The 11,394-nt window shown below is 43.1% G+C and overlaps 1 protein-coding gene across 3 annotated transcripts in view; it reads left to right on the forward strand.

The window, feature by feature from the left end:
* enox2 (ecto-NOX disulfide-thiol exchanger 2) overlaps nucleotides 1-10,792 on the forward strand; it is a 338,606-nt gene extending 327,814 nt beyond the window's left edge. For 2 of the 3 annotated variants that reach the window (XM_015949661.3, XM_015949670.3), the window contains 2 exons: nucleotides 20-105; nucleotides 9,982-10,792. In XM_015949661.3, coding sequence (XP_015805147.1) covers nucleotides 20-105; nucleotides 9,982-10,113 — 218 coding nt within the window. In that variant the 3' untranslated portion in view covers nucleotides 10,114-10,792. Of the gene's footprint in view, nucleotides 1-19; nucleotides 106-229; nucleotides 348-9,981 lie in introns of those variants that run through there. The other variant, XM_054739246.2, reaches the window with a different exon arrangement.
* The last annotated feature ends 602 nt before the right edge of the window (nucleotides 10,793-11,394 follow it).

The raw sequence follows: 11,394 nt of genomic DNA on the forward strand, positions 1-11,394 counted from the left end.
TGTTTTCTTTCTTCCTCAGGGATCATTTCAACCTTCTTGCATGTCCACCCGTTTGGGGCCAGCATTGAGTACATCTGTTCCTACCTGCAGCGCTTGGACACCAAGGTAACGTGCGAATCAAAACTCTGGAGTTGCTAAACCCAGCTGACCCACAGTGCTAATCTATATGCGAAATTGTGCCTCCGGCTGGTCTAACTTAAATGTTTGGATGTGTACTTCCTCCTTAAAGCTTCTCCCAGCCTCCCCGGAGTGGATTTAACACAAGTTCTCTGAAGCAAAATCCCTTTAAGGAACAGTTTTACATCTGGAAAAACACACGTACCTCTGCCCTCCTGATGAGACATAAATGAGGAGTGCGATAGCACTTGTGGCTGTGCAGTAGTAGAGCTACTCGGGGCTCTCATTTAGCTCTGTTCAGCAAATGTACAAATCAGTGGGGAGAGCTGGCTTTGGTTTTCCTAATCTAGAGCTAAATGATGAAGATCTGAAAAGTCAGAATCCTGGTAATGAAACAAAGATACTAAAAAGCTTAATTATTTATTATTATTTGTCTCAATAAAACATATTAGCTGAAAACACACATCAATGAATTCAACTTTTTTTTTTTGTATCAAAGCCTTCAAATTCTACAGTGATTTATAATAAAACTAAGCTGTCGTGTTCATCTTTTCCTTGTCCTGAGTTCTGGCAGATCAAGGACAAGAGGAAGCTAAATGCTACTCATACTTCAGCCAGACCTGAGCTACATCTGGTTGAACATGCTGAGTCATGATATCTCATTCACAAAGCTGGATTCCTTAAAGACTGGGTCAGCTGGTTGGTCTGCAGCACAACCCCAACTTCACTTTCTTTTTTTACTGGTTATAATCAGTAACTCTGAACACGAAAATAGTCTTCTACCCCTATCTCCTGCATTAGCTTCTGATATAAAATAGACGGGAAAACTGTAGGATTAAAAATCCTGACAGATCTACGTCACATTGTCACTTAACATTCATGGACTCACCCATCTTGACTCGCAACGAGGAAGGCTGTCGTTGGTTTAGCATCCAGGAAACAGCAGAGAACGTCTCGGCTAGTAGAAGCTAACCACTAGCATTAGCAACTCCACAACTGGACAGAACTCTCCAGGCTTGTGTTATTGGTGGAGATAAAACATCTATGTTGCAAAGCAAGCAGAGTTGCTGTTAGCCAATCAGAGGTGAGATGTCCAAATATCAGGAAATAAGACTCCAAATCCTGCTGTCTGAAGCTACTTTCTCCTCCGTCTGACTTCTACGTCCTCAAACTTTTGCACCAGAGCTCTTTTTACCCAGAGAACAACTCAAAGGGCATTCATTCCTACTAGAGACCACTGCAGACGTATTAAAAATATGAGTAAAGTTGATCTTTAAAACCTGTTCAATATTATTTTATCTTTTTTTCGTCCATATCTGGTTTTCTTTTTTTGGGGGGGGGGGGGGGGGTGTCTTAGTGACACGTGGAAAGTTTTATTCTGGATCAAAGACTATTTGGTTGAAGGATTATTTAACTAGTTCAGTGATTTGAGACGGCCTAATTCTGTGTTAATCTGCTTCCTAAATTATTCATTTTTCAGAATACAAACTGAGATTTCTTCATCCAGTTTGCTCTGAGTATTTACAAATGTGTGTTTAGGTGAAAGTAGAAATCAAAATGACTTTATTTTTCAAAGTTGAACTTTAAAAACTGAACTTTTCCCAACCACACATCTGTCTCCGTCAGCCTTGTTGTGTAGTTTCTCCTGATGCCAGAATATATTGAAAGCGATCCTTCAGCCTGTCACTTGAAGCCCAGCACCGCCTCAGTGTTCTGACACTCCTCCTGATTAAGTACGACTATTTTATTCCCATCCTTCTGATGAGTCATTTTAATCCTAATAGGAGTCTTGGATCAAATCTTTCAAAATGCCAACATTCAGCATCACCTCCAGAAAGTTGTGTTTTTATTTCAAACACCAATCATTTAGAAAAAGAACAGAAGAGAGGCAGCGATCAATGACAGGGATGAAATCAGAGGTGCTGCGTGACAATGGGCAGGGCGGGCAACTGCTCGAGCCACAAGGGGGCCCCAGAGGGCCGACAAACTTTGAACCACAACAGCAGTGAGAGCATGGAAAGCTGCTCATGGGGCTCTCCCCCTCCCTCCCAAGCGCCTTGCCAGAGACGTCACACTTCCCCGTCTAACCCCTCCACCTGCTAAGATAGAGAATCTTGTTTTTGCCCCGTCCCCCACCCCTCCTCTCTCTAAAAACCTGGATTTTCTGTTTCTGACTGAAGTTTGGCAGCAAACATCTGATTATTCTGGTTTGATTGAACTCTGCCAGAGAGGTTATTCTTTTCATAGCCAGCCCCAGGGTTATGGTGATGGTGGAGTTCTAGCTGTTGTTTTCAGAGACCATCTTCCATGTAGTTCTACAACCTCTGGTCACTTTGCTTCCTTTGAACTGCAGCTGATTAAAGTCGGGCGTAAGGACCCGTTCTACTGTGCTGTGGTCTATCGTCCACCTGGTCCAAACAGTTCTTTCCTTCAGGAGTTTAGTGACTTTCTATCCTCCACTGTGAAGCTGTCTAGACTGGTGATTGTTGGTGACTTTAACATCCACGTTGATGATCCCTCTGATCACTTTGCCATGAATTTCTCCAGCCTTATGGACTCCTTCGGCTTTACCCAGCATGTTTCTGGCCCCACACACACCAGGGGGCACACTCTAGACCTTGTTATTACCCTGAGTCTAAATGCTGACAGTGTTTGTCCTGAGGGCGTTTATATTTCAGATCACCATTGCATTTTCTTTAACTTGTCAGTTTCTGCGTCCCCACCTCCTGCTCGCCGTATGGTTAGTTCTCGTTTTCTTAATGAGAGCACAGCTAGCAATTTTTCTGCTGCTTTTGATCCACCCTGTTCTTCTGATAACGACCCAGATTCCTTAACTTCTCAGTTTAACGAGCACTGCCTCTCCATTCTGGACAACATCTGTCCTGTCAGAACCAGATCAGTTCCTGCAGTGAACCCTACTCCCTGGTTTAATGACAGCCTTCGCAGCCTGAAGCGCCAATGCAGAAAAACTGAGCGTTTGTGGAAGAAAACCCATCTCCACGTCCATCTGAATCAGAATGATTCTGATTCTGATTCTGATCTGTTGCACCTAAAGGATCTTCTGACATCCTTTAACTCTGCAGTCAGAGACGCTAGGGTTTCCTATTTCTCCAACCTGGTGTCCCAGAGCAAAGGGAACCCCAAGGTGTTGTTTAACACCATCAGCAGCATCGTCTCTCCTGCCTCTCCTACAGCCTCCATCCACTCTGTTGCAGACTGTGAGAATTTTCTGGCTTTCTTTGTGGACAAAGTCAATAAGGTTAGATCTAGCATCTCTCCTTCAGCCTTATCGCTGCCTCTCCCGACTCCAACCAGGCCCATCATCCTAGATAGCTTTGCTCCCGTTTCTTTGCCTGAGTTAACAAAACTAGTCAACTCTATGAAGACCTCTCCATGCCCCTCGACATCTTACCCTCATCTTAGTCTAAAAGTGCTTTTCAGTCCATCGGTCCCAGCGTGCTCTCTATAATTAATGCTTCTCTGGTCTCTGGTCAGGTCCCTGCTTACTTTAAAAATGCTGTAATCCACCCGCTTCTTGAAAAAATGAGTTTTGACCCCTCTCTCCATAGCAGCTTCAGACCAGTCTCTAAACTTCCGTTCATCTCCAAGATCTTGGAAAAGGTTGTGGCTAAACAACTCACAGCTGCTCTTGATGAACATAACATCTATGATAGCTTCCAGTCAGGTTTTCGTAGAGCTCATTCTACTGAAACAGCTCTTCTTAGGGTCTCTAATGACCTTCTGACTCACAGTGATGCAGGGAACTGCTCTGTTCTGGTCCTGCTGGACCTGACTGCAGCCTTTGACACTGTTGACCATCATCTGCTACTGGAGAGGCTGAGAGACTGGGTAGGCCTATCAAGCAATGCTCTGGAGTGGTTCTCCTCTTATCTCTGAGCACTCCTTTTCTGTGGCAGTCTCCAAGTTTAGGTCCTCCACCACCTCTCTTACCCATGGTGTCCCACAAGGTTCTGTTCTGGGGCCTCTGCTCTTCCTCCTCTATCTGCCTCCTCTTCAGCACATCCTGAGCTCCTTCAAAGGAATCTCCTACCATCTTTATGCAGATGACATCCAACTGTACATCTCCTTTAAGCCCCATGAGATGTCTAAGCTGCAGCTGTTACACACCTGCTTAGACTCTATCAAAACCTGGATGGCTGGGAGCTTTCTTCAGCTGAATGAAGATAAGACTGAGATCCTCCTCTGTGCCCCAGACAAGCTGGTTCCCAAAGTCAGAGACTCTCTTGGTCAGCTTGCTTCTCACACCAAACCTTCTGTCAGGAATCTTGGCGTGACCTTTGACCCAGCTCTCACCCTGGATTCTCATGTCAGTTCTCTTGTTCGCTCTTCCTTCTTCCATCTCAGGAACGTTGCTAAGCTGAGTCCCATTCTGTCCCGCTCTGAACTTGAGACAGTTCTCCACACCTTCATCTCCTCACGCTTAGACTACTGTAACTCTCTTTTCACGTGTCTGAGCAGAACCTCCCTGAACCGTCTACAGGTGGTTCAGAATGTCTGTGCTCGGCTTCTGACCAAGTCCTCCAAACACACCCACATCACCCCGCTTCTGCTCCAGCTTCATTGGCTGCCAGTCAACTTCAGGGTTCATTTCAAGATCCTGGTTTTGGTCTATAGGGTCTTACATGGACAAGCACCATCTTACATTTGTGATCTTCTTAGTCCCTACACCCCCAGCAGGTCCCTGAGGTCCAGTGATCAAAGCCTACTGGTTGTGCAGCGCACCAGGCTAAAGACCAAAGGTGACAGATCATTTGCTGCTGTGGCCCCCAGACTCTGGACCTCTCTCCCCCTGAGTCTGAGATCAGTGGACTCAGTGGTCTCCTTCAAAAAGCAGCTGAAGACTCACTTGTTCAAGCTGGCTTTTGTATGACCTTCTTCACCACTCTCTCTTCATTCTGCTCTCCCCACCTATTCCACCTTTCTCAGGATCCACTGATTTCCCTATTTCCAATTATCTCTCTCTTTCTTAACATTTTTTAATCGCAATTGCCTATTTTTGCTTATTTCAAATATATTTTTCAACATTTTCTAAATGCTTTTTTATATTTTTACATTTTTTGTTTTCGTGAAGCGCCTCGTGATTTTTATCTTGAGAGGCGCTATAGAAATGATATTTTCTTCTTCTTTTTCTCCTGCTGGGACGGATTCACGGCAGCAGGCTCCCCAGTCTGCCCCAGACAGCAGGGCTTTTGGCCCCGGACCCTGTGAGGACCCTGCAGCACCACTGGATGAAATCCTCAGATTTCAGGTTAAATTTTGCTTGTTTGGGTGAATCCCCAACGTTCTCAGAGAAACCACTGCTTTCTCTCTTTGAATGTTTTCTTCACCACTCTGACTCATTCCTATGTATGTGACTGTCCTCTCCTGGGTCTTTTTTTTTTAAATTGGCCTAGTTTATGTTCATGTGTTGGCCCATTCTCCCACGCTTTTCTGTCTGTGTGCGTCTGATTTTTCCTGTGCATCTGTTGTTCCCACAGCGAGCAGTCTGTAGAGTTTTGTCAATATCTCTGGCTAGACTCGCCAACAGCAAGCCCGGTGCTTATCTGGTGGCTTCACACCCCCGCTACGTTGTAAAATGACAATCTCGTTTGTGTAGCAGACAATATTATGTCATTACGTCAGAACCAGACTTATTAATTCACAACGCTCGCAGATTGTCTGCAGCTTCTGTCACAGGAAATCTTGACAGAGTCACCTGGGATTTGAGCTGACCGCCTGATCCCCGGCTCAGTCGAGTGAGTGACGGGTTGGTCGGGTTTGAGGAGCAGTGGAGTCTACAAGAATAAAGTGTGAATATCGGAGCAAATCACCTGGTGACACCGGAAGCATTTTTCTGTTGTTTTTTAACCGTTTAAACAGCGGAGCCTGCGCCAAGGTGTGGTTTCTAAAAATAAACACAACAGACAAAAGAGGAAGTTGCTGATTACTAGCAGGCACGGTCAAACGTCAGGTACCTGAAGATGCTCGTTAATTATAATTGGAAGACACAGAGGTCATAAGATGGAAATTGTCTGTTTTTTCATCTAAATCAGGAGACGTGAACTGTTTCTGTTCAACAGCTTTTAATCTGCAAATGCTTTTGCTAGCAGCACAAATACATTAGCTTTAATGATTGTTTATTATAGTAAACAAATTCTTATTTATAGCACGCAGCAGCAGCCCATTCTTGACTGGTGCTGGTCTGCTTTCAGATTTGAAGATTTTTATGATTAACTTAAGGATTTTGAAAAGGGGCTGGTTCATTTTCTATTTAATTATATTTAATATTTATTAGACAGCTTCCACTTCCACACACCAGTCAGAACATTCTGGTCTCTCTTACATGTAGCGAGCTCCAGACTGGAATACAAGGTGGTCAAGCTGAAGGATTATTTCTTTTGTTTGTTTAAGAACACAAGAAATGTTTTATTTATTTATGTGAGAATTTTAATCATATTTTATAGGTTCTTCTTTCCTCTGCTGTATTTCCCAATTTGTTTTAGATACATTTCATTGACTTGTTTGACTTTATTATAAATATATATCTTTATTGTTTATATCTTTAGTAACTTTGGTTGTATTAAAAGATAATATATAAATAAAGTTTGAGAAAAAATGAGATAAATTTGAATAATTGAAGTATTTAATGTCAGAGTTTTATACTTTGTTCATATAAAATGATGGTTAAAGTTGTTTAGGCCTAATGCAGTATTGTAACATCTAACAGTTCTTGGGAGTGTGTTGTGAAAGCCTGTCAGCTGCTTTTAACACCAAATTACAGCTCAGGGTCTGCAAAAGTGACTATTTTAGCCATTTTGTGTCTGCTAAGGTTAAGTAACTCTGGTTGCACTCATGAATGAGGTTGATTCCAAACGTGAACCATCTGTAGATGTCATGGTCAGCGTCTGCCCCCTCCTTTATGTGTCTCCTGATGTTTCTCCATCCTCTCTAGTTTCCCTTCTGTGTCTCATAGCGCCCTCATGTGTCCTTTGTCTGCGTCTCAATATTGTGTCTTCTGTTTGTAGGCCTTTCTATCATTCCCTCAGGTCTGGTGTTCATTTAGTTATCCTCGGTCCCTCCAGTTGCAGCTCCAGCCTCTTGTTCCCCAGCCCAGTGTGTGTGTGTGAGTGTGTGTGTGTGTGTGTGTGTGTGTGTGTGTGTGTGTGTGTGTGCGTGTGTGCGTGCGTGCGTGCGTGCGTGAGTCCTTCCCGCAGCCTTTTAGTTTGGATTTGTAGTTTTAGGTTTATCTGTCCTCCTTTGGTTCTGTTTCCCCATTTAGGTAATTATTGTCACCTGCCTTCCCTCCAGCCCTCACTCCACACACCTGCTCCTCGTCTCCTATCACTCCAGCCCCAGTGTATAAAGCCTCTCCTTGTCTCATTGTTCTCGTCGGTCCATTGTTGTTATTCTGTCAGTCTCTCGTTCCTAGCTCTAGTGTTTCTTGGTTCTTCTCGTAGTTTCTAGTATTTCTGATCTCTGGTTTATATTTTTAGACATTTTGGATTTTTGGCTTTCAGCCCTTTGGATTTATTTTTATTTTTGACTCATCCTGCAAATAAAGGGATTTTCTTTATATATCATCTCCTGCCTCGTGTCATCCTGGGTACTGCATTTTGGGTCCTACCAACACCGTATCCTGACAGTAGATGAACATCCAAAGATTATTTTCTGAGTTAGATCCAAATCGGCCCTGTTGTTCATGAAATATTCTGCTGACAAACACTCATTATCACCACCTGCCCAGGATTTTATATTTACTTCTACCATCTGCTGTTCTAGAGAAGCGCTGATTACCTGTTGACAGCTGACTCCTGTGTGTTCATAGCAGGTTATCAAATCTCAGATTAAAGCAGGAGTCTGAGCTCACCAAGCTTCATTAGTAGACTCTTAAAATCAGCTCCGCAGAAGCCAGTAGAGTCTGATGTAGTCGATTCTCTCCATCAGCTCTTCACCAGCTGTCCTTTAGATTTACCTTTCAGACAAGAAGAAAGCATCTCGCTGTAATCAAACCTGGAGATGAAAGCATGAATGACCTTCTCCAGTTCTGATAACAAGTGAAAAGACTTGATCGTAGCTTCAGCTCCTCCGTGATTCAAACACTGACGCTCTGCTTCAGAGGCCTGAGAGGAATACAGCAGTTATTGATCAATAAGCAAGTCAAGGATATGATGTTGGATGTTTGAGGCAGTCCAAATGAGACCGGTTATGAGTTATATCATTATGGGGGTACGCAGCATGAATAAACCGGTAATTAAGGATGTTCGATGTTATCGGACAATATTGGCATTAAAATGTAATATCGGAAAATATCGGTTTTTACTCCCAACCCAACTTTTACATACCATGCACATGTTGTATATAAACTCTTCAGTATAATCTCCTCTCGCTTAAAAATGTCAAAATATGACTGATCTGAGGTTTAGTTTTGGAGATATTTTAGTTTTACTGGCACAACTTGTGAATAATTAGGAATTTGTCCTAGTACTTGTAGCACATGTAGCTTTGTAGCTAGCAAACTACTAAAAGAAACACAAGAATCTTCACCCAAAGCTTGCTTTTCTTAACTGAAGAACCTTATAGGTGTCTTACCCAGTGTGCAATTTGGGGGTGGGGGGGATCCCTGGGGGTTAAACTTTTATCCATGGGGGAGCACTTTTTTTCAGGCTAGAGGCTAATGTAGAGCTAACAAGTGGAAAAAAAATAGTCAGCTCTAAAAATATCTCAAACTACTTTACCAACAACTCGATATTACAGTGAAGTGTATGTGTGAGGTAAATAATGAGTCAACCGTGGCGTTTTACTTGCTTTAATTAGTGGTTCAGAGCTATAACACTAAGATGGCCGATACTTATGCTGGAGAAATATTACCGTAATAACTGTAGTGAGTGTTTCCAAAACAACCAAGAGTGCTAGCACAAGACATGACATGTATTTATCTACTTATCAACTTGCTGTGTATGACTCGTCTTTGCTTGTCATCTTGCATCATCTGGTGCTGATCCGTAACTGGCAACAGCCATGTAACTCACAGAACGGCAGTGAGAAAGGGACCATTTGTTTATAAAAAGGGACTGCAGTAACCAAAATTGACCACAGGATGTCTATCTTACTTTATTCTTACATATGGTACCTTTAAGAGAGGTACATTTGTGCTTGTTTTCTGTTAGCTATTGATGTTTAATTATGAGGTGTGAGTCATAGAAATAAATAGTGTGTTGTGGGAATTCTCATCAGATGTTTTCAAGGAAAATGGTGAATGTATACCAGACGTTATTTGAAAACTGTCAGTGAAGAACAAACATAACAAACTAACATGTCTGCAGCACACAACACAGCAAACTGCTCATAATTATAAAAGCTGCAGCTGTTCTCTTTAGAGAGTTCAGATAATGGTGCCGTGTGCGTGCATGGCCCATATGGTTTGTGTTTGTTTTGAACGGACTTCTCTTTCGCACTTGGATTTGGTTTTATTACTTTTGTTTTTAAAAGAACACAAGAACAGCTGGATTGGAGCTAATAGCTAAAATTACAATTAGTAGTGTGGTCATTTTAATAAAATGTCATTGAAACTTGAAAAATCTGCTCTGATCTCAGACTGTAGAAGGACTTCCACCTGCAAATCAGTAGTGTCCAGTCCTGATCCTCAGACATGTGGGGGACACCATCCTGCATGTTTTAGAGGTTTGTCTCCCCCAACACACGTGGTTTATACCAGTGGGTGATTAGAGGACATGCTGAACAGGTGTGTGGCTTTTGAGGACCAGGATTGGACACAGCAGCTGTAAATGTGTGATTGCTATTTATATAGATCACTTATAGTGCAGTATGGCCGTGTTGCTCATGCTTGTGTTCCTGTTTCTCCAGATCAATCCCAGTGAGGTGGAGGCACTCCTCTCTCGGCTGCCCTGCACCTTCCGACAGGAGCTGACCGGTGTTGGAGCAAGTCTGGAGAAACGCTGGAACTTCTGCGGTTTCCAGGGCATCAAGAGTACTTAGGACTGTTGGGTGACACCATCGGGACATGACGACAGGCAGCAGAAACACCGTAGCAATGTGAAAGTAAATAAAGTACACATAAAAAAACGCTCAACTATCAAAGACTCAGGACTGTACCTTACTGTACAAGGATACAGAGGAGACTGATCTTGGATCAAGGGGGAACGTTGTCTGAGCACTTCAGGGACTGTGTGTAGGTGGCAGAAACTTTAAAAACCCTGTTGCTGTGGTAACAGGGATGTTGATGCCAAGCAGCAGCGATGGAGTCCTCTGGAGCTTGATCTCTGCGTTTTTCTCTGTGTCTCCAAAAATATTTTAAGACTTGTTGACTCCCTGGAGTCACAGAAAAGTGGATTCTACCATCATTGGATCATTACGTAGTGTCGCCCCAAAAGGAGCCGTGCTATCTGAGCCTACGCGTGGCTCTGTACGACGTGGACCAGGTCTGCAGGGCTAATCAGGGAGGAAATCAGGGTCTGACTGAGCACTCGGATCCTGCAAACCCTTTCCCCCCCTTCTCTTTTTGCTGTTCCCGGTTTGTATCATATATCAAAAATGAATATATTTCTCCATATTCTGTAAAGGCTGTCAACCGTTGCATAGAATCATTTGTTGTAATACACTGTAAATGCTTGAATAATATTTTTGATTATAAAAGACGTTTGAGTATAAAAAACTATTTCTGTGTTATTGTCTGCTTTGATTAAAGACTGACATGCGCTACATCTTTCAGCCTGCCAAACCATATCAGACGCACTCACACACACACACACACACACACGTACACCTGCACTACCTCTGACTTTGTGCTCATTCTTGCTTGAAGAGCTGTCTTTTTTATTTAATTTTTTTCAACGTTTCTTCTTACTGAAGCCGTGCCCAAGGCTGGCTTTAAAATGTTACATAAGGGCATTTGTGTCTTTCAAAAGCCAATTAAGCCCGGCTGTCAGCCTGGCAAAAGGCAAAGCGCTAGCATCACACTTAAGTGGGAAGCACACCGAAGGGATCATGTTAATAATGTTTAGTTGGTGAGACAGTCGGTGTGTGTGTGTGTGTGTGTGTGTGTGTGTGTGTGTGTGTTCTGTGGCAAGGAGTTTAACAAAATGGTATTGTTTGTGCACATATCTATATTAAAGGGTTGTGGAGGGGGAAGTCTTCACTTTCAGGAGATTGAGAGCTCAGAAATGAAGGTTGTACCCCCCATCCCCCAGATAACCCAGCCACGCATCGCTAACACGTCTCCACTGGGTTCTTTCTCTCTGTTGCTCCTGGAAAAAAAGG

Source organism: Nothobranchius furzeri, chromosome 1 (assembly GCF_043380555.1).
Source record: "Nothobranchius furzeri strain GRZ-AD chromosome 1, NfurGRZ-RIMD1, whole genome shotgun sequence".
Lineage (NCBI taxonomy): Eukaryota > Metazoa > Chordata > Actinopteri > Cyprinodontiformes > Nothobranchiidae > Nothobranchius > Nothobranchius furzeri.